This window comes from Coniophora puteana, assembly GCF_000271625.1.
Source record: "Coniophora puteana RWD-64-598 SS2 unplaced genomic scaffold CONPUscaffold_17, whole genome shotgun sequence".
Lineage (NCBI taxonomy): Eukaryota > Fungi > Basidiomycota > Agaricomycetes > Boletales > Coniophoraceae > Coniophora > Coniophora puteana.
In genome coordinates, this window is record NW_006913069.1 from 308,883 (window position 1) to 328,956 (window position 20,074).

A 20,074-nucleotide genomic window follows, 5' to 3' on the forward strand; every position below is an offset into this window, starting at 1 on the left:
GACAAGTGACCCCGACAACTCCCACACAATCAATAAACAATCAACAACACTACATTACACTCTACCTAGCTGTAAAATAAAATATCATGTCCAAATCCTCTATGTCATAAACTAATGTCGGCGAACTGCCGCAATCTGGAAATCCCACCCGCCCACCATATACTTCACCTCCACAAGCCGCTTGATCTCCCGCCACCCCGCCTCCATCTCCTCCGCCTCCGCCAGGTCCGACACCACGTAGATAAAGTCCGCCGGCGAGAGCAGCGACCGCAACAGCGACCCGATCAAAAACGCGATCAGTGCAGTCATCATCACCATCCACAGCGAGAACCGCGCCTCCCCCAGCCCCGCCGCCGCAGAACTCAGCGTGGCCGTCGCAGCCGCAGTCGCGCTGCCGACCCCCCCACCACCAGCACTGCTCTTGCCACCCGATTTGCCTTTGCCCCGCTCGCCCGTACCAGCCCGTGACGACGCTCTCCTCCCGTCCTTGCCACGCCGACCATTCGCCTCCGACGTCCGGCCGGCACGTCCACCGCCACCGCTGCCATCGCCACCATTACCGTTGGCACCGACTGGCTTCGCGGCCCCAGAAGAAGAAGACCCAGACGCCCAACGTGTGAGCGGGTTGGGATACGCGTTCAAGAACCCCAGCAGGCCCCCAACAGAAGACCCAGCCGATGACGCTGGCGCAGCATGGCCCCCACTCCGAGTCGTGGCCGCTAGCCCATTCTCGGGCACGTCCTGCATAACGCACAGCGCGCAACCGGAACGTGCCACAGAACGAAATTGAACAAGGTTTGCAAGGACCGGTGCGGAGCATAATCGCGTGTCAGCCATCTATCCACGTTTTCCCGATAACGCACTGCGATGCGATCGCTGCGACGTACCGGGTCTATAGATCCGTTCTGCCCCTCTTCGGAAGCGGATGTTCCACCCTCGCTCGTCTTCGCTTCAGCGTCCGCGGCATCGCTGACGGGAACCACCGCACTCGCATCGAGCAGATGCTCAGCCAGCCCAACAGGCGTCTTCAGCTCCTCGGGAAACGCGTCCGCCGGGCCATTCATCCTGCAACGAGGCAGCATCAGCAATCAGCACCACCCCCAGAAGTCGTCGTCCAAAGCCCAATTAGCGCGCGCCAATAACAAAACGCCACCCACACCCTGTCCCCCGCTCCACCCCAGCCAGCCAAACCAAGCCAAGCCAAGAAAAAAAAACGTTGCACCCACCTCGTCAGCACCGCCATCCTCGCCACCTTGTCATCCTGCAACTCGTCCCTCCCCAGCGTCGTCAGCGCCTCCTTCTCCGCCACAACCTGCACACTCTCCCCGTCCACCGTCACAACATACGCCCCGCGCCGCGCCGCGACAGCCGGCTTAATCCGCACGTCCACGATGAACCCCTTCTCCTGCAGATCGACGAGCCACGCCGGCCGCGGCGGCGCACCGCGCGTCTCGCCCGTCAGCGGATCCTGCACCGTCGACACCTGGAACTGCGCCGTCGGCAAGCCCAGCCTCAGCAGATGCCGCGGCGCGCGGTCGTCCGCGTCCGCGCTCAGTCCCGACGAGTGCAGCGGCGACGCGGGGACAGTGTACACCGCGTACGTGAGCGGGAGCACGTGCAGCAGGTCCTTGGGGCGCTGCAGCGCGACATGGTGACAACGTCGCGTACTTGAACCAGAACCAGAACCAGAACCAGAACCAGAACCAGAGGTAGAATGAGGACCGGATCCCCGCGGACGCGAATACACCTGCGCCTCGTACCCCTCGGGATAGAGCTTACAGTCCACCACGATTTCCGCTACAACCAAGTCCAACGGCTGCTTCACCTCGCCCTTGAGCGTAAACGCCGACGAGCTCGTGCGCAGCCTCTCCCCCGCGCTCCGGCCCACCGACAGCGTGCCCGCGCGGGGCACCGACGTTGACAGCGAAGGCGGCGGCGGTGGCGTGATAACCGAGCTCGGAGAGCCCGATAGCGTCGCAGCCCTCGTGTGCCCCCCTGTTGTTTGTGATACCGAGGCGGCGCGCCGCCGATCCAAGGTGGAGCTGTTGTTGTTGTTGCTCGACGCGGAGGCAGAAAAGACAGACGCCGTCGGGGATGGAGACGGCATCTCAGTCCGATCGGGCCGGACGTCAGACGGTATGACGCCAGCGCTGCCGTTGCCATTTGGGGGTGAGGAAGGCGTCGCCGCGATGACGCTGGCGCCAGAATTGAGCTTCGCCGTATTCTCTTCGACTTTTGACGTCGACGGTGCTGCCGAGATCGACGGCAACGACGCCGGAGAGAGCCCGCCCGTAGTGATCAGCAGCGAGCTCGTGTACACCCTATCCTCGGGCGTGAACTGACTCGCAATAAGCACCCTGCTGTCGTCCCTCCTCCTGAACTTCCACGCCTGACTGTCCGGCGCCGCGTCCTTCGCTTCCGCAAGCACCAGCCCCGGCGCAGGCAGCCGCGTGAGCGGGCTCGGCGCAAATCCCGCGCCCTTCATGTACGCCTCGAGCGCAAGCACAGAGCGCGACGCGAGCGTCCCGTTGATCATCATGTTCACCGCAGCCGGAATCGAGCCCGCATAGTCGACAGCGACCACGCGCGTGCACCGCGTCGACGGGATCATATAGTTCTCCTTCGTGTACGGGTCCAGCGTCTCGAGCACCCACGCGTCCACGAACACGCGCCCGATCGGCAGCCCGTACGCGTTGTACTTCTCCGCCGCGAACCGCCCCGCCGACGCCGCGCTGAACGACGTCGCCACGCAGATCGTCACCGTGCGCGCGGCAGCGCCCACCAGACCCGAGCCGGCGTCGGCCGTGGGCCCGCTGTCGTCCCCTGTGGGCGTGTTGATGCTCGCGGGCGGGAGCCGGGCGCGTGCGACGAGCGACGCGAGATAGAACCCGCGGTCGCGGAATGGGAAGCCGCCTTTGGAGACCACGAATGCGGCGTGGCACTTGGCGTCGACTGCCTCGAGCACGCTCGCGCTGTCGAACCGGTCGTCCCACTGCCGCCGGCAGTCGTACGCTGTCACGACCGCCGCGACCTCCTCCGCGGCGACGCCCTCGATCACTTTCTCCCCCCGGTGCACTGGAATTAAAGACGAGATGTTGGGTACAACTTTGCGCTGCACCGCGATGCCCTTGTCGCTCACGGGCGTCCATCCTTCGGGGTTTGGGTCGGATTGGAGCGCGTGCACGGCGTGCAAAGCGTTCACCGCGTGCTGCATGGGCGTCCGCGACGAATCCACTTCGGTTCCTTCACCGAGGCTGACGCCCACCGCCGGAGAAATCGCAGCCATAGCCTGCTGCGTGCTCGCAGCCGCCGACTCCACCGCCGACGTCCAAAAACTCGTCAGCGGACTCGAGAACCGCGGCGCCGACAACAGCCACCCCGACGAAGGCGACGACGACAACGCCGGCGACCCCGCAGGCGACGACGCGCCCACAGGCGACTTGGGCAGCTCCTGCACCGGCGAACTGCTCCTCGGCGTCGCCTCCGCGCTGTCCACGCCCCACTCCGCCTTGCGCCTCCGCACGGCATTGACCACCGGCGGCTGATCGAGCGGCACCCGCACCGGCTTGATGCGCTTCTGCTTCGTGAGCGCCTTGATCTCCTGCTCCGCGATCTCCTCGACGTCCACCGCGACCTTCGCCCCGTTGACCATCACCGTGCCCTTGTCCTTCCCCGACACCGACGGGCCCCGCCGCACGATAATCTGCAGCCGCTCGTCGGTCGCGAACATCGCGTCGTGCGTCAGACTCAGCCACAGCCCCCCGCCGCCGGCAGAGAGCCGGTGCCGCCGCAGACACGTCACGTTCTGCGGCGGCGGGTCCGCGACGATGTCCAGCGCCGCCGCCCACGTGTCGAGATCGCAGCGGAGCTCGCACTCGATCGTCTGGGCCGACGACGACGACAGCGCCGGCGTCCTCTCAGCGTCGGCCGGCCCCGCTGCCGCCAATGGCAACGACACCGGCGGATTCGGGATCCTGCGGCTGTCCGCCTTCTCGTACTCCACGCGGAGCATCCCCCGCTCGTGGTCGTACCGCACCTCGGTCGCCTTGGCGCCCTCGAGCCGCGTGACGACGGGCGGCCCGCCGCACTTGATCGTGTACTCGCCCACGCCCGCGACGGCGTTGACCATCTGCTGCGGGATCGACGCCTTGTTCGACCAGCCCTTGGGGTCGGACTGCTCGAGCAGCGTGAGCTGCGTCGTGCTCGGCGAGAGCGCCTCGATCGCCCAGCCCTGCAGGTCGACTTGCGTCCGGATGACGTTGGGGTCGGCTTGCGGGATGTTGGGGAAGAGGTATGGGTCGTCGGCGGAGAAGGCGAAAACGTGAATGGTCGTGGGGGATTTGTAGACGGTTCGTAAGAGTACAGCGTCGCGTCCACTGTTGAAATGAAACGTTAAGTGACAAGAAGTCAGCACGGTGCGGGAGAACGTACTTGACAGGCCAAGCAGGCTTCGTCCGGAAATGCCATAGTTGCGTAAGCTCATTAACGTCTTCCAGTAACGTGGCGTCTTCGTGCTGCTTGTCCCAGAACACTCGGGCGCCCGGAGTCATCAGAGCGCCAAACAGATCCCACAGCCCAACGCCGACGAAGGTGGCTTCTGCTCTGTACACCACGAGCGTGGGGTCAATGGAGTCCAGCTGAGTGACAGAAACACCACGAGCGTCCGTAGCTACACGCATTTGGTCAGAGAAAACGGACGTCGAAGTATACGGAAAGCTCACTTGACTTCCACTTCGCTTCCGGCTCTTGCAAAAGCGACGAAAAGTAGATATAGCTCCGCCTCACGCGGGTCAATATCGACTTCTCAGCAGCAGCCGACCGCTCGCTGAGCGTGCGTGCGATCTGCGGGCGCGCCACAGAGGCAGTAGACTCATTCGACTTTACAGAGCCAGCGCTCTGCGACGACGTGACGGAGGGATCCGTCTGGAAACTCGACTCGGAGACGTCCTGGAGCGGCCCCTGCGAGATCATAAACGCCGACGGATCGCGCTCCTCGATCCCCTGTATGGCCTTCGGAATCCCGTTCAGACGGATGCCGCTCGACGGGCCCGAGAGCTCGATGACGCAATGGACTTTGAGGATGGAGGTGTCGTCGGGCAGCGGCGAATGCGCGAGTTTAAAGACGATGGGCTCGTTGGTGGACTTGTTGGACACGGAGCGCTTTTGCGTCGCGTCGAGCGTCCAAGGGAGCGTCTCGACCTTCTCTGAGGACGCTTTCGTCGTGATCTGCACGTCCCAGCCCTCCTTTGGCGGTAAAAAGCACTCGATCGACCGTGTCAGCCTCCGGTGCTCCTTGATCACATCCAGCTCGCTGACGCCCCCATTATCCTCTGCCGCGTGCGCGCCGTGTTCCTCGTCCTCGGGGTGGACGGTGTAGTCGAGCGTAAGCGCCTGCCGATCCAGCTGGAAGCGGATGCGCTCGATGCTGATGCCGTAGCCGTAGCCGGTCAGCATCGGTATGCGCGCGCCGCGCGTCTTGACGGTCTTGTAGAGGCCGAGCATCATCGTGCTGAGCTGCTGGCATACCGAGGCGTTGGTGGAGATGTTCCACATCGATCGGAGGTCGTGCTGCCAAAAGCAGGTAATTCGTATGCGAGGGGCCGTAGAGAGTTTCTTGCGCAGGGCCTCTGCGGGCTGGGGCGACTGCGGCATGGAGGGCTGGATGAGCTGTACGCACCACGCAAAGACTATGGAGGGGTGTAAGTTCTGGAAATGGAAATGACGGATCTTGGGGGACTTACGTGCAACGTCTGATCTGACGTAAGGGGGAGAAGGGCGGAGGTACCGGGGCTCGTCAGGGGAACGTGGTAATGAGGTCGAGATGTCGATGACGGTGGACGAGTCCTGGTACAGGCGGGATATTGTTACAGCATCGCGGGGACTGAGTGAACGTTAAAGAAAAATAAAAGAGACATGGACAGGAGAACACACTTTGCAGGCCACCCAAGCGTAAAGCTAGTCTTGGCCACCCGTGTCCTATGATCAAACATTTCCACGAGCTGCGCTCTCTCCACCGCCGGGTCCCATTCTTGCCGCGTCTCCGGTGTGCTCAGGACGGCCTTCCATGCGTCGAGTGAAACGGGCTCGTCGATGTTTTGAACATCGAGAACAAGGCGGTATATGCCGTCCCCGGATTTAGTAGCCTTGCGGTGGACTACAACGTCCGCCAGTTCCGGGGTGGCGCCCGCTCTTGCTTTCCCCTTGGACGGAGCGGTCGTGTCTCCTGATAACGATATTCGTTTCCAGTCTGGGGATGAGTGGGAAGCGAGGAGCTGCTTGAAGCTCGCTTCAGCCTCGCCTAAAGCACTGTACCATGACTGACGTAGCCTGTGCGTGGTCGCCGTGAGCACACAAGCACTGTTTTTCACTCATCTGAGAAACATACCGAGTTCCGTCTGACATTAGAGGATGAGGAGGAGATGAAGGGAGTGCACGACTCAACCCAACACGCGCACGTCTTGGGGCAGCTGCGACCGGAATATGGGATTCATTGGCCACGTGACCCTTATGTCATTTTACGGGCCGAAACTGGCCTTCTTCCGCGGACCAATTTCTCTGCTTGACTCGACAACCCACCACGTCCTGGAGACCGATACCAACGACACAGAAAAACCTCCATCGATGGTCAACAAACTCGTAGACGGAGTGAACGGAGTTGCTAGCAGGTGAGTGCTAGTGGTCAAAGCTCTGGTGACGTTCTCACAGAACACGCCTCCAAGTTCCACCTCTCAGGATGCCCGTGTACTCAGCATACAGTCCCATGTAACCTACGGCTACGTTGGTGGAAAGGCTGCTGTCTTTCCTTTGCAATGTATGGGCTTTGACGTCGATGTAAGAACTGTCTGCCCTGCTGACGTCCGTCGCCTGAATCGGCCCTGATAGGTCATCAATACCGTCAACTTCTCTAATCACTCGGGCGAGTCTTCAGAGAGTTCCTGCTTGCTGTTAGCTGACGGGAGAGGCGGGATTAGGATATGGACACCTCGGAGGCACGAAAACTTCAGCAGAGGAGCTGGAACGCATCATCGCCTCGATGAAGCATATCGGACTCTTGCGTCCAGATCGACTCTTGACTGGTAGGGCTTCGTCCATCACTATCACCTTGTATCACCCACTCTACTTCGTCAAGGATACACTTCTTCTGCAGAAGCGCTTCAAGTAGTTCATAAGCTCGCTGCTGATCTTCGCCAAATAAACCCCGATCTTGTCTATCTACTAGATCGTGAGTGGGCCTCCAAGGATGACCATCTCGTACTGAAACGTAGCACAGCCGTACTCGGAGACTCGGGAAAACTGTACGTCTCGCCAGAAACAGTCCCCGTCTATCGCGCGATGCTCCCTCTAGCTACTGTGATAACACCCAACTGGTTTGAGGTGGAGTACGTGCCCCATTCGTGCACGCATCCTACCCGTACCTAATCAAGTCTTCTAGGGTCCTAACAGACATCAAAATGAGCGACATGTTCTCCCTCCGAGCGGCAATCCAAAAGCTGCACGACGAGTACCACGTCCCCAACGTCGTCATCAGCTCCATCCCCCTGCGCCAGTGGCTGATCGACTCCCTACCCGAATCCATCCGGCCACCGCAATCCGCCGACGAAGACGCCCAATACCTCCTCTGCATCTCCTCATCAGCAACCGGCCCGTCCACAGTGCACGCGCGCTGCGTGCCCCTGATCCCCGGCTACTTCTCCGGCGTCGGCGACCTCTTCTCCGCGCTCCTCCTCGGGCACTTCATCCCGCCGTCCACCAAAACAACACCGCTCTCCCAGCCCGGCGACAGCGCGCAGACGGCGCTGTCGCGCGCGACGTCCGCAGCGCTCGCCAAGACGCACGCGCTGCTCGCGCTGACGGACGAGTACACACGGCTCTTGCCCGAGGACGAGCGCATCCCGACGGACGAGGAGCGGGACAAGGTCGATCCGGTGCCCAAGTTCAGGCGCATGCGCGGGCGGGAACTGAGGCTCATACAGGGGCAGCATATCTTTAGACAGACGGAACTGCGGCCGGACGAGCAGATGCAGGAGTGGGCCGGGTTCTGGTAACTCGCAAGCCAGCGGGGCGTCGTCGGTGTCTGGATACTGTACTCGGCATTGGTAGATCAGACTCTCTTTACCGAAAGAGATGATAGACAGGGGTATAGACAAGTTGCATCATTCGTATGCTACAAAGAGCGAAAGTAAACATAACCGTTTTGATACTCGACCCAGGCTCAAAGACAACAGCTGCGTAACACAGCGATGAACGAAAGATCTAGTAGTAGCAGTACAAGCCCGATCGGCCCGGCGGTCTAGGCGAGCTAAGAAATGCCCGAAAGCTTCAAACTCCAAAATTCCTCCGCCACAGAAAACAAGCAAAACACCACGCCCCTATCTGGCCCTCACGCACTCGGCGTCCGCATCGCCAAGCTCGTCGCGAGCAGCAGCTCGAGCATAAACCGTCCAGACTGTCCGACCGCAAGCCACCATGATAAAGTGCAACGACGACAAGCAACAAATCAAAAGTCGGATCCGAAGCGTAGTATCTCGTCAGCACCACAGAACGCCCAAAAGCCCAGCTGGGCCAGGTGGAGCACCACTCACGCACCGGATACACGCGCAGCTCGCCGTCCTTGCGCATCGCGAACGTGGTGACCCGATAGGTCGCGACGACGCTATCGCGCGAGTCCAGACACTGCCCCGCCGTGCGCCCCATAAGGCCGTCCAAAGATGAGAAGTCGAATGAGGTTGTGGGCCATGTGCACCAAGGAGCATTCCGGCGACCAGATAATTCATGCGGGATGGAATAGGTAAGTCCGTGAGAAGCCGAGAAGCGGTAGATGGTATGAAAGGGAAAGAAGGATATTTGAGAGAAAGAGAGAACAAGAAGGGTAAAAAGGCGGATAAAGGGAAAGGAAAAGCGCAACCGGACACCATGCACAACTTCCAGGCGCCCCAAACAATAATAAGAAAGAAAGAAAAGAAGATGAAGAAGAAGAAGAAGAAGGAAAAGCCAGACCAAAAACGCACCTGCAAGTCGTTCCTCCAGAACAACGAGCTCGGCCTCCACCTATACTCGTTGTCGTCCGGCCCGCGGAACCAGAACGTGGCATCGAACGCGCTCGGCGAGCTCAGCGTCGTCCGCCAGCGCTCCCTCGCCGAGCCCGGGCGCGTCGCCGTCCCCGCGCCGAAGAGCGTGACGTTGAGCGAGGTCGAGATGTGCAGCCCGTAGTTGGTGTTGTTGAATGTGGACGCGACGTGGCACGTCGGCGGGCCCAGGTCGTTTGGCGCGCCGGCGTGGATGGTCAGCGCGAAGGAGGACTGGGTGCGGGTGCCTTTGACGAAGTATCTGCCAGGACGTACAGTAAGCAACGGGAAAGGTGGAGAGTGTATGTGGCAATTAATCTGACGTACAGGACCGCGGTCTTCTGCGAGTCCTTGATGATCTTGTCGTCGCTAAGCAGACCCCCGTGTCGGTAGACATGCAGCGACACAGGATGTCGGGCTCCTTCAGATCTTGCCGTATCCATGCACTTTGGAAAGGAGGGGAGTCAAAGAAAGAAACAAGGTAGCACGTAGTAGCACAGGCAGCATGCATGCCAGCCTGAGACAGGGCAGCAGCACTGACGTCGCCCCTGGACAATGGATGACTGGTCAGCCCCGTTCGCTGTTCCTATGGCGCACTACGGTCCCCTCGAACCGGAAGCAGAACAAAGGCAGAAAGAAAGGGCACGCAGTTTCACCCGGCGCGGGGTTATAAAACGCACGCACGGTGGCAGATCGCCCACTGCGTACTGCCGCCTACAGTGCAGGAACCAAAGAAGTTCTAGGACCGCCCAGGAGGTCACGGTGGAAGAAGTCGGCGCCGTCGAAAGTAATGAAAGTTTGAAACCTTGCCTCACCTTCTTTACAAGTAAGGCGCAGCTACAGCTGCCGGGGGAGTTCGAGGGAGAAACAGACCGTATCGAGCTCCCAGCATCAGCTCCGGAACGCTTCGGTGTACCATGCTGGGCACAAGCGTTTCGTAAATATAGAAATCGTAGATCTGCTGTGTTACAGCGACGAAATCCCGGTCGAGTGGGACGACGAAGATCGGGGCATCTGCACCGGCGTTGCTGCATGCGATAACTGTAGTTGCGTCCACCGTCCACCGCCCATCGGCCAGATCCAAGTCACGGCCTCGGCGCAAACTTCTGCACGGCGTCGTGGCATGGAAGCCGACGCCTCAACGTTAACGGTCAGGAGACGCACACGAATCACTGCATTTGGTGTAGGCGCAAGCGTGATTCCATCCAGGAAAAGCGGCCAGCTTACCATGAATTTCATCTCGAGCGCCTTCCTTGTTCTCGTCTGGGCATCGAGAAGACCCTCCACAAATCGACTGCGGGCCGCAACGCCCACCGATGCGCCGAGCTCTGCGGGTAACCACGAGGAGGTGTGAAAACGGCTGCAGCGGATCGTTCGAAAGAGGGGCGGCGAGTGAACTCCCGCCAATACCAGTTTGGGGACCTGGAAGCGCTAAAGATTCATCAGCTTTGTGATGATGCATATGGTTGCGAGGTAAACAGACGAAATGTCCCTTCTCAACCTTCAATGTTTTTCCATGGCGTGTAGAGACTGGGAAGGTCGCAAACGAACCTCCGCTAGCGCTTCGACGGTCGCCTGTACACGTCTTTCAGGTTACTGCAAAAGGGTCGACGATTGTCTGAAGAGTTCGTATGACCGCCTCTGACGTAGTGGAACAAAATTAAACCTCGGGTCCGATTCAATTGTACTTGTCGTAAATTTGGAAAGGTAGCCCAGGCAACCGTTCCCCGCCACGTTGCCATCCACGAGGTCCTTCGTTGTTCAAGGCCGCAGGCCGGACCGCGCTGTAGGTCTGAGAGAACGTGGAGCACCGTCTGATCTTTGACGCGCGTCGGCCGCTTCTCAGTGAACGTCGTTCCACGTTCTGCGAAGAAAGCTTTAGATGAGCACCCCAGAAAGACTTCGCAAAGCGCTGGTAACAATTGAATATTCCAGTTTTGACAAGACTGACCTCGTTCGTGGCTCTTGAAAAACTTCCTGACGATTAAGTTTCATGGGAGAGAAGAGAGAACTACAACGAGCGTCGACGCCCATATCATGCATTCATCGATGTACTCATCTCATCCTTCGATTATTGCTTCGAGTGAACGTTCCACGTCCTTGGCATCGTGCACCGGTTCGCCGAATGGGTCTTGAGAAAAGGCCTGTCAGTCTGGCTTAGCTTCATCTACAGTCATTTGCATTCCAACCCGGAAAACGCGCGTCTCGCGGCGTGTTTGTTCTGGACAAAGCTTAGCCATATATGGTAGTCACGCGCGAGCTTTTGATACTCCGACGTGACTTCGGCTTTATGGACGCTGCTGTTGTGCCTCGCAGTCAACACACTGTAATACAACCCGCGTCAGAGAGTTTTGTTTAGTAGAGTTGATTAAGTTAGAGTATAGTGATACCAATCTATCTCACCACAATACCTAAGTCATGTTGCTTCAGATCAGCTCGGAATTATACCACAAATCACCAAGTGGTTTTTTGACGAATAAAACACTGCCTGTCAAGGAGCCTCAGATTGTTGCCTGAACCCTTGCCCGAACCGGCACTTAGATCCTCTTCTGCAACATCTACGAAATAATTTCTCACTATCGGAAGACAGACAGTGTTGACCGAGTCCAATTCCTGGCCTCAGGCCTCAGGACGTGCACGGATTTCATCAACTGAAATGTCAAACATGTTATACTAAGTAACATGAGTCTATACTCACTCAGGCATCTATCTTGACAAACTCTAAGTGCACCTTTTGGAAGAAGGAGTATTCATGTATTGATTCAACAGTTTCACAACTCCTCCGGGGCGCTGCATTCTCCCACAAGGAGGATCCACAAGACTGCGGGCAGCATAGAAGGAGGGGGGAAACGCCTGGAAACGGGCCCAGCGGTAACAGACAGTCACACTGTGATCGCGTGTGACCACAAGCCAAATCGGGTATGAGTTTGCGCGGAACAAACAGTTCGCGAGACGCGCGTTTTCCGGGTTGGAATGCAAATGACTGTACGACCCAACCGCAACGAGCGCTGTCGTTCGTCGATGCCCCTCGTCTCATCCTTCAAGCGAACGCTCCACGTCCTTGGCATCGCACCGCGCATATTCGCTTCAAACAACCAAGTCAACGTTAATATAGCCACAAAAGGCCCACCAACGGCATACGCAAAGATTGAAAGGGGGTTCGAACGAACAAGTCTGATGAACCTACGATACATCTGCATCAATGACCGTCCATCCACATCGCCGATCACCGTCCAACGTCCAACAGCAAGAGCGGGCCTTGCGCTTCCTAGTCCAGCCTGCGGCGTTTACCCATCCCGCCGCCCTGCCCCGCGGTCGCAGCCGCGCTCTTGCGCTTCACGCTCTCCACTAGACTCTTCAGGTCCCGTTCCTTGCCGCCTCCACTTATCGAAGAACCGATGGTCGCTTCTTGCGGTGCCTCAGAAGACGCATTCTTGCGGCCATCCCTGCCCTTGTCCTTGTAACGCTTCGACCGCTCGTCGAGGAGCGCGCCCATGCTCTTCGTCTTTTTGTACCTGCAGAGATATACCCGTCAGAGACAGGAGAAGCGACATGGAAGAGGAGGATGAGGAGAAAGAAGAGAATCCAAAAACGCAAACGCACCGAGGATTACTAGGATCAATCGCAAAATGATGATCCTCGTGGACAGCCTTGAACCGCTCGTCCTTGACGTCGATCGCAAACGTCTCCTGCAGCTCGTTTTCATTACCATCGTCCTCCTCCGCTCCTCCCTTCTTGTTCTTCTTATTCTTCAGCTTCCTGTCCTTGCGATTCCGGCCCTTGGCTTTTTCGGCTTTGAGGATCGCCTTCATGTCAAAGTGCCCGGGGCCGCCGCCCGCCGCGTCCGATGCGGCGAGGAGCGCGAGCTCGTCGGCGGTTGCTTCTTGGCGGGTTGTGTTGGTCTTGACTTGGTCGGAGGACTTGGATTTGGGTCCTTTCTTCGGCTTCGACTTGGGACGCATTTCCTCTTCCTCCTCGAACGTTGACCGCCCGAGCACATCATCGTCCTCCGACCCAGACACGCCAAAGAACTCGTCCTCCTCGCCCAGCCCTCCCGCACCCCCGTCCCCTCCCACCCCCTTCCCTCTCTTCTCACCCCTACCCTCCTCACCACCATCAACCCCCGCCCCCTTCTCCGCCCTCTCCTCCTTCCTCTTCTTCCGCTTCTCCCGCATCTTGCGCTGATACCTATCCAGCGTGCTCTCGTCGCCCTTATCCGCGCCCCCGCTGAGCGCAGGCGCAAACGTCACCTGCATGTCCACGTCGCTCGCACCCCCGCCGCTGCCATCGCCATCATCGCCGTCTGCGAACGCATCCCCGCCACCGCCCCACCCCTCGGGGAGTTCGTCGTTGTCCCCGCCGAGAAGGAGGGCGCGGAGGTTGTCCCGCGCTGACGATTTCGACTTCGATTTCGATTTTTGCTTACTGCCGTTGCCGTTGGGTGCGACCTTGGTATTGGCGTTGGCAGCGTTGGCAGAAGGTTTGGCTTCGTCCTCGGAGCCAGACGAGGACGAGGAGGCGATGTATGCGCGGAAGTCGGCTTCTTCGATCTCCTTCTTTGTCAGCGTGCGCCGCGTGAAGTGGTTCCGCTCGGCGTCGTCGTCGTCCCATGTGAGCTTGACTTTTGAGTTTCGGAGCGCCTGTTGGATTGGGTTGAGTTGGAGTTGGAGTAGGGAGTAGAGGTAGACAGGCGGCACGATAAGACGAGATGCGATGCGATGAGGTACTTACGTCTGTGACGAAATCGACTGCTTTGTATGTGCCGTTTGGCTCGCCGACTGCTTCGTCTCTGAATAGCGGAATGCATGAATGAGCCGATGTGGAGGTGAGACGACTGCTAAATTTGCGTACCTGCATTCCTCGTCGAACTCCATACCATCCGGGACGAAGCTGAGATCAAAGACGTTCGCTGAGCGCTCAAGCTCCGAGCCCTGCAGCTCGTCGTAGATATGCGACGCAGCATCGACAGTGTCACACTCCGCGACCGCATAGTAGTATCTGCACACACCCCGCACAACCTCATGTCAGCCCACCTGCGTCTACACACATAAACGCGCAGCATTACCTACCGAAGTCGCTCAAGCTGATACTTCCTCAGCGCATCCTCATCGTACTCGTCCGCATCGCCCGTTTCAAAGATCGTGCGCTCGTCGATATCCTCCTCCCTCAGCTCCTTCTTCTTCTTCTTGAACAGCTCAACGGGCGGACCCTCCCTCTCCTCCCTCTCCAGCCGCTCCTTGCCGAACGAACTCGGGTACACGCGCACGCTGAGCACGCGCCCGCGCGCGATCGTCGACGGCTGGCCTCTAAGCAGCTTCTGCCTGTCCTGATGGACCGCGTGGGTCGATGTGGAGGCGGCAGCGGAAGCGGCAGGCGAGACGAGGGACGAGAAGATTTTGTACAGGTGCACGGCGCGGACGTGGTCCCAGTCGAGGTTCACGACGGCGAGGCGGCGCGTGCGCGGTGCTTCTTCGTCGTCGTCCGCATCTGCGTCTGCAGCAGTCTGGGCGCCGGACAGCGCCGTCGCCTGTGCGTCGAGATCGGCGAACTGGGACTCGTCGAGGTCGATCTCGGCTTCCTCGCCCTCTTCGTCTGAGTCGTCGGTGTCGCGCCCGAGCTTGACAATGCCTCCGTATTCGCTGCCTGCTTCTGATATGTTGGCTTCGTCATCGTCGTCCTCTTCCGAGGAAGACTCCATGAGGACCGCTCCACGCGCAAGATCGGGCTTTGGGGGTTCGTCTGCGGCATCCTCCTCGCCCTCGAGACGGTAGAATCGGCGGAGGTCGTCACGGTCTTTGGTCTGCGCGACTTTTCGGCCGTATTTGTCGACGCGTGCGGCTAGAAATGTCGTAAAAATTAGTGACCAGCAGGAGGACGGATGAACGGATGAGCGCACGAGCTTTCTTGTCTCCCTTTTTGTCGTCAAAGATGCTCTTGAAGCGTTCATCTACGACGACCTTGTTCTTTTGCTTTCTCGGTTTTCGAAAGCGAGGATCTGTTTTGACCTTTGCAAATCGTGGGTCAGACATTTTGAGTAGAGATAAGTAGTTGGTTATATGCTCATAAGCGTCGGACTCAGGAGGTGAAGAGACTTATGCGGTGGCTGTGCCAGATTTCTGTATTTGGAGGGGAGAGACGCGGGACGTGCCGGGATAAATTGTCCCACGGTGTTTGCACCTCCTCCCCGTCGTCGTTCCGTTGTCTCGTCCTCATCATCCATGGCCTCCAGATTCGCTCTCTCCTCTCTCCGGGCAGGTAAGCGTCGGTTGACTGGATTTAGAGAGAAAAATCTGACAAAAAACATAGCTCGCCCTCGCGCCGTGCCCACCGTGGCCCGCGCTGTCTCTGCGTATGTTTCTTCAACATCCAGCAATGCCCTCGCTGACCTCGCCTTTTCCTCTTGTCCGTATATGCAGTCGCTCCATGAGCTCGCAGCCCCCATCGGAAAAGGCCTCCCAGATCATCGACAACATGCCCTCCTCCCCCGGTCTCGTCACCAAAACCGGCTCGGTCATCCTTGGTTCGGGTCTCCTCGCCACCGCCATCTCCCAGGAGCTCTACGTCGTCAACGAGGAGACTGTCGTCCTCGCTGGCACCGCCATCCTCTTTGCTTTCATTGGCAAGGTGCGTAGCCACGTTTTTCTCGACCGCCGCTTGCCTACTTGGCTGGCGGACGCATACACAACATGCTGACACGCGTTTGCGGTACGCCTTCAGATGATCCGGGAGCCTTACCGCGACTGGGCGGACGGCCACATCGACCGCGTTCGCAAGGTCCTCGAGGGTGCCCGTGCGGAGCACACCCAGGCCGTCAAGGACCGCATCAACTCCGTTGAGCAGATGAAGGACGTCGTCTCTCTCACTGAGGGCCTCTTTGCTCTCTCCAAGGTGCGCCTTTCCACCTCTGCAGTGCTCATGTGATGGGTTTGGCTGATGCAAGACATGAATACACAGGAGACCGCGCAGCTCGAGTCGGAGGCATTTGTGCAGAAGCAGAAGGTCGCCCTTGCGTCCGAGCTCAAGTCGGTCCTCGACAGCTGGGTCCGCTTCGAGCAGCAGCAGAAGGAGAGCGAGCAGGCCGAGCTTGCCAGGTCTGTCATTGACAAGGTGCTCGCTTCGCTCAAGGACGAGAAGACTCAGAGGGATATTCTTAACAACGCTATCGCCGACATTGAGCGTGAGTGTTCTCCACTTCCTACTCCACATAATTTGTGCTGACGGTTACTTGCAGAGCTCGTCAAAAGCAAGCAGATCTAGACAACTCCTGGTGTAGTGGCTCTAGATTACTTAGACGGATAATAAATCCATACGTTTTATTGTGTTGACGCGCGCACACTCTTTATGAAGGCTGTCGTTCTGCATGTTGTACCTTGTTGCCTGCCTCCTCATAAGCCTAAGACTTGAGTACACCAGCACATGTATGCCGTGCCCAATGCGCACCCGTGCGATGCCGCAAGCTGCTGAGGATACGTTGATGTGTCGGCCCGCGGTGGCCCATAACCCCAAATGTAACCAAACAACGCTCGCCGTGACGACGCGCCTCCGTGAATTTGCAGCCCGCGCGTGTCTCATAAGCACTCTCCCCGCCGCACCAACCACCTACATCCATCCTCCCTCCTTCATCGCTTCCGCTCACCACGCCACCCGAGTAGCCCAAGATGGACTCGGACCTTATCAAGCTCGTGAACAAGCTCCAGGACACGTTCAGCAACCTTGGTCAGTAGTTGCTTCTTCCCAGCGGTGGATGTATGCGAGACACGAAAGAACGCTGACATCTGTGCGTACGCGTCTGAACAGGCGGGGAGCTGGACATGCCACAGCTTGTTGTCGTACGTATTCACTCACACCGCGCGCCTCGCGAGCCATGTTGTCTCAACCACTTCGGAATGTTAGGTCGGGAGCCAGTCCGCTGGCAAGTCGAGTGTCCTCGAAAAGTGCGTGCTCCCCCTTCCATTTAAACACTGCCGTTCATCAATCTAACACTCCTTCCTCCAACCACAGCATCGTCGGGCGCGACTTCCTCCCGCGCGGCTCAGGCATCGTCACCCGCCGCCCGCTCGTCCTCCAACTCATCCACACACCCGTCCCCGAGCCATCCGCCGACGGCTCGACTTCAAGCGCACCCCGCGAATGGGGCCAGTTTCTGCACATCGACCGGCGGTTCACGAGCTTCGACGAGATCCGCAAGGAGATTGAGCAGGAGACGTTCCGCGTCGCGGGGCAGAATAAGGGCATCAGCAAGCTTCCGATTTCGCTGAGGATATATAGCCCGGATGTGTTGGATCTGACGCTGGTGGATCTTCCGGGGCTGACGAAGGTGTGTGTACCCCTCCTCTCTCTTAAGCCTGGTTCTGTGGTGAGATGCGAGAAGCTGACGAGACGTGCAGATCCCGGTGGGAGACCAGCCAAGCGACATTGAGCGGCAAATCCGGAACCTGGTGCAGGAGTACGTGAACAAGCCCAACAGGTACGCTCTTCTCTCCCGCCACGCCCCGGCGCGTTCGCTGTACCCTCGTATTCCATGGCCCAATTTAAACCATGCATGTGCAGCGTCATCCTCGCCGTCTCCCCCGCCAACGTCGACCTCGCCAACTCGGAGTCGCTCAAGCTCGCGCGGACCGTCGACCCGCAGGGGCGGCGCACGATCGGCGTGCTCACGAAGCTCGACCTGATGGACGCGGGCACGAACGCGCTCGATATCCTCACGGGGCGCGTGTACCCGCTCAAGCTCGGCTTTATCGGCGTCGTGAACCGCAGCCAGCAGGATATCAACACGGAGAAGGCCATGTCCGATGCGCTCGAGAGCGAGGCGGAGTTCTTTAGGAGTCATCCGGCGTATAGGAATATTTCACATAAGAACGGGACGCGCTATTTGGCAAGGACGTTGAACCAGGTGCGTGGTCCTGACCCCCCTGGACTATGTGTTTGTTCTGAACGTTAACTGGTATTGGTGACTGTAGGTTCTGATCAACCATATTCGGGACAAGCTCCCGGATATGAAGGCGCGCCTGAACACGCTCATGACCCAGGCGCAGCAGGAGCTCAACTCGTTTGGAGACGCCGCGATCTACGGAGACAAGAACCAGGTCCGTCACACCTTCCATTCTATCCCTTTCCTCCCCCTCCCCCTCCCATGCGTTGGCGCCCATATACTGACGCGCGCTTCCATCGCATCCCAACAGCAAGGCGCCGTCATCCTGCGCATGATGAATCAGTTCGCGTCCGACTTTGTCGCCTCCGTCGAGGGCACGAAGATGAACATGACGACGAAGGAGCTCTCGGGCGGCGCGCGCATCTACTACATCTTCAACGACGTCTTCGGGCACGCGCTCGCCTCGCTCGACGCGACGCACAACCTCGACAACCAGGACATCCGCACGGCCATCCGCAACTCAACCGGCCCGCGCCCGAGTCTGTTCGTGCCCGAGGCGGCGTTCGATCTGCTCGTGAAGCCGCAGATCAAGCTGCTCGAGTCGCCGAGCCTGCGCTGTGTGGAGCTGGTGTACGAGGAGCTGGTCAAGATCTGTCATAACTGTACTTCGATGGTGAGTGAACGCTGGGCCCTTGATCGTGTATCCCTTTACTAGCGACGTATTTGGCTGATGGACACGCGTGTAACAGGAAATGGAGCGGTTCCCCAGGCTGCACGCACAGCTCATCGAGGTCGTCTCGGAACTCCTGCGCGAACGGCTTGGCCCCACGTCCGAGTACACGCAGAGCCTCATCGAGATCCAGGCGGCATACATCAACACGAATCACCCCGCGTTTATCTCGGGCTCTGCGGCTGCTGCGAACGCTGCGAGCGCTCCGCCGCCCAGGCCCGCTGTCATGCCTCCACGGGTGAGTGTCGTCCCTTCCTCCCTGTTCAACGAATTGTAGCTGAGTATTACGTGCAATGTTGTAGCCTTCGAGTACGGAGCCCATGAACGGCATCGGAGGTCCCGACGACGAAGACGACGCCTCGATCGACGAAAACCTCCTAAACGGCTCCTCGGCGCGCTCCGCCGACCGCGAGCGCCCGCGGACGACGACGCCCACGCCCACCTCGTCGAAATCCAAAATCCACGGCCACCGGCACACGTCCGGCCAGTCCGCGACCGGCCACCTCAGTGTGAGCAGCGGCTCGAGCACGGGCTCGAGCGTCGTTGCTTCGGTGGGCGCAATGCAGCCGGGCACGTCGCCGCACTCGGCCAAGGAGACGTTCCTCAACTACTTTTTTGGGCAGAACGGGCCCGGGCCCATCGCGGGTCCCAGCGGCGCGGGCCACCAGGACGGCGGGGGCGGGCGTGCCCATGTTAATGGTGTGAACCATCCAGTGCCAATTGGGCGGGACGTGTCGAATGCGCAGAGTCCCGGGCCGACGGGCTTGATGGCAGGGAAGAGGACCCTCGACGGGAACAATGCGGCGTACGATATGCGGAGCCTGGGCAAGCACATCGAGGCGGTATGTCACCCCGCACGCTTCCTCCCCCGCATATATATGCTGACTCGCTTCGAGCAGGTCCCGTCCACGGAGGGCGGCTCGCAGCTCTCGATGCGCGAGGAGATGGAGACGTCGCTGATCCGGTCGCTCATCGCGTCCTACTTCTCCATCGTGCGGCAGTCGATCCAGGACCTCGTCCCGAAGGCGATCATGCACCTGCTCGTGAACCACTCGTGCCACCAGGTGCAGAACCGGCTCGTCGCGACGCTGTACAAGCCCGAGCTGTTCCCGGACCTGCTCAACGAGGACGAGGCACTCGTCGCGGAGCGCGCGCGCGTCAAGGCGCTGCTCGACGCGTACAAGGACGCGTTCAAGACGCTCGCGGACGTCAACCTCAAGCCGACGTAGACGATGTTGTTTCGTTCGTTCGTTATACACGATATCGCCATGATTTTGTTTGTTTCCGTATCGTTTATTGGTACTACCACGATTGACTATAGACACGCATTACTTTCTTCCTTTCTTCTATCGAACGTAGCATGGGAATAACCTTGCATGTCGAGGCTGGACGCTCCCCCGTTTAAAT

At 59.2% G+C, this 20,074-nt stretch overlaps 6 protein-coding genes across 6 annotated transcripts; 3 read left to right on the forward strand and 3 right to left on the reverse strand.

Moving 5' to 3' along the window:
- Positions 1-74: 74 nt before the first annotated feature.
- On the reverse strand, positions 75-6,443 carry CONPUDRAFT_169562 (uncharacterized protein). The gene is made up of 8 exons (XM_007776385.1): positions 6,386-6,443; positions 5,932-6,327; positions 5,742-5,881; positions 4,722-5,687; positions 4,432-4,669; positions 1,227-4,376; positions 888-1,065; positions 75-741 (listed from the first exon to the last, which is right to left on the reverse strand). The coding sequence occupies exons 1-8, from the start codon at positions 6,400-6,402 to the stop codon at positions 112-114; spliced, it is 5,715 nt and encodes a 1,904-aa protein (XP_007774575.1). The 5' UTR covers positions 6,403-6,443; the 3' UTR covers positions 75-111.
- A 165-nt stretch (positions 6,444-6,608) lies between these two features.
- On the forward strand, positions 6,609-8,175 carry CONPUDRAFT_147310 (bud site selection protein 16). Its single transcript, XM_007776386.1, has 7 exons — positions 6,609-6,665; positions 6,720-6,831; positions 6,883-6,916; positions 6,972-7,076; positions 7,130-7,222; positions 7,271-7,379; positions 7,433-8,175. The coding sequence occupies exons 1-7, from the start codon at positions 6,622-6,624 to the stop codon at positions 8,043-8,045; spliced, it is 1,110 nt and encodes a 369-aa protein (XP_007774576.1). The 5' UTR covers positions 6,609-6,621; the 3' UTR covers positions 8,046-8,175.
- Positions 8,176-8,380: 205 nt separating this feature from the next.
- On the reverse strand, positions 8,381-9,508 carry CONPUDRAFT_159284 (uncharacterized protein; the record flags this gene model as incomplete). The annotated part of the gene is made up of 4 exons (XM_007776387.1): positions 8,381-8,446; positions 8,587-8,673; positions 9,009-9,327; positions 9,393-9,508. 4 exons carry the CDS (start codon positions 9,506-9,508, stop codon positions 8,381-8,383), a joined length of 588 nt encoding a protein of 195 aa, XP_007774577.1.
- Positions 9,509-12,148: 2,640 nt separating this feature from the next.
- Positions 12,149-15,094, reverse strand: CONPUDRAFT_147312 (uncharacterized protein; the record flags this gene model as incomplete). The annotated part of the gene is made up of 6 exons (XM_007776388.1): positions 12,149-12,580; positions 12,669-13,705; positions 13,797-13,854; positions 13,917-14,063; positions 14,135-14,903; positions 14,962-15,094. 6 exons carry the CDS (start codon positions 15,092-15,094, stop codon positions 12,334-12,336), a joined length of 2,391 nt encoding a protein of 796 aa, XP_007774578.1. The 3' UTR covers positions 12,149-12,333.
- A 137-nt stretch (positions 15,095-15,231) lies between these two features.
- CONPUDRAFT_169566 (uncharacterized protein) lies at positions 15,232-16,425 on the forward strand. Its single transcript, XM_007776389.1, has 6 exons — positions 15,232-15,320; positions 15,372-15,414; positions 15,482-15,689; positions 15,783-15,953; positions 16,020-16,242; positions 16,297-16,425. The coding sequence occupies exons 1-6, from the start codon at positions 15,284-15,286 to the stop codon at positions 16,320-16,322; spliced, it is 708 nt and encodes a 235-aa protein (XP_007774579.1). The 5' UTR covers positions 15,232-15,283; the 3' UTR covers positions 16,323-16,425.
- Positions 16,426-16,700: 275 nt separating this feature from the next.
- Positions 16,701-20,064, forward strand: CONPUDRAFT_85460 (uncharacterized protein). The gene is made up of 11 exons (XM_007776390.1): positions 16,701-16,781; positions 16,863-16,894; positions 16,959-16,999; positions 17,067-17,382; positions 17,453-17,532; positions 17,616-17,958; positions 18,026-18,151; positions 18,248-18,610; positions 18,687-18,905; positions 18,970-19,509; positions 19,567-20,064. The coding sequence occupies exons 1-11, from the start codon at positions 16,724-16,726 to the stop codon at positions 19,894-19,896; spliced, it is 2,448 nt and encodes an 815-aa protein (XP_007774580.1). The 5' UTR covers positions 16,701-16,723; the 3' UTR covers positions 19,897-20,064.
- Positions 20,065-20,074: the final 10 nt, after the last annotated feature.

What these genes read in the sequence shown, in the direction of transcription:
- CONPUDRAFT_169562 (XM_007776385.1), bottom strand. An exon ending in ACGCTTGGGTGGCCTGCAAA is followed by an intron (nt 5,882 to 5,931) that starts GTGTGTTCTCCT and finishes ACGTTCACTCAG; the next exon opens with TCCCCGCGATGCTGTAACAA. An exon ending in CGTCAGATCAGACGTTGCAC is followed by an intron (nt 5,688 to 5,741) that starts GTAAGTCCCCCA and finishes ACCCCTCCATAG; the next exon opens with TCTTTGCGTGGTGCGTACAG.
- CONPUDRAFT_147310 (XM_007776386.1), top strand. Translation starts at nt 6,622, where the DNA reads ATGGTCAACAAACTCGTAGACGGAGTGAACGGAGTTGCTAGCAG. An exon ending in GTGAACGGAGTTGCTAGCAG is followed by an intron (nt 6,666 to 6,719) that starts GTGAGTGCTAGT and finishes CACGCCTCCAAG; the next exon opens with TTCCACCTCTCAGGATGCCC. An exon ending in GTATGGGCTTTGACGTCGAT is followed by an intron (nt 6,832 to 6,882) that starts GTAAGAACTGTC and finishes CGGCCCTGATAG; the next exon opens with GTCATCAATACCGTCAACTT.
- CONPUDRAFT_169566 (XM_007776389.1), top strand. Translation starts at nt 15,284, where the DNA reads ATGGCCTCCAGATTCGCTCTCTCCTCTCTCCGGGCAG. An exon ending in TCTTTGCTTTCATTGGCAAG is followed by an intron (nt 15,690 to 15,782) that starts GTGCGTAGCCAC and finishes GTACGCCTTCAG; the next exon opens with ATGATCCGGGAGCCTTACCG. An exon ending in GCCTCTTTGCTCTCTCCAAG is followed by an intron (nt 15,954 to 16,019) that starts GTGCGCCTTTCC and finishes ATGAATACACAG; the next exon opens with GAGACCGCGCAGCTCGAGTC.
- CONPUDRAFT_85460 (XM_007776390.1), top strand. Translation starts at nt 16,724, where the DNA reads ATGGACTCGGACCTTATCAAGCTCGTGAACAAGCTCCAGGACACGTTC. An exon ending in TGGCAAGGACGTTGAACCAG is followed by an intron (nt 17,959 to 18,025) that starts GTGCGTGGTCCT and finishes TGGTGACTGTAG; the next exon opens with GTTCTGATCAACCATATTCG. An exon ending in TGGGCAAGCACATCGAGGCG is followed by an intron (nt 19,510 to 19,566) that starts GTATGTCACCCC and finishes CGCTTCGAGCAG; the next exon opens with GTCCCGTCCACGGAGGGCGG.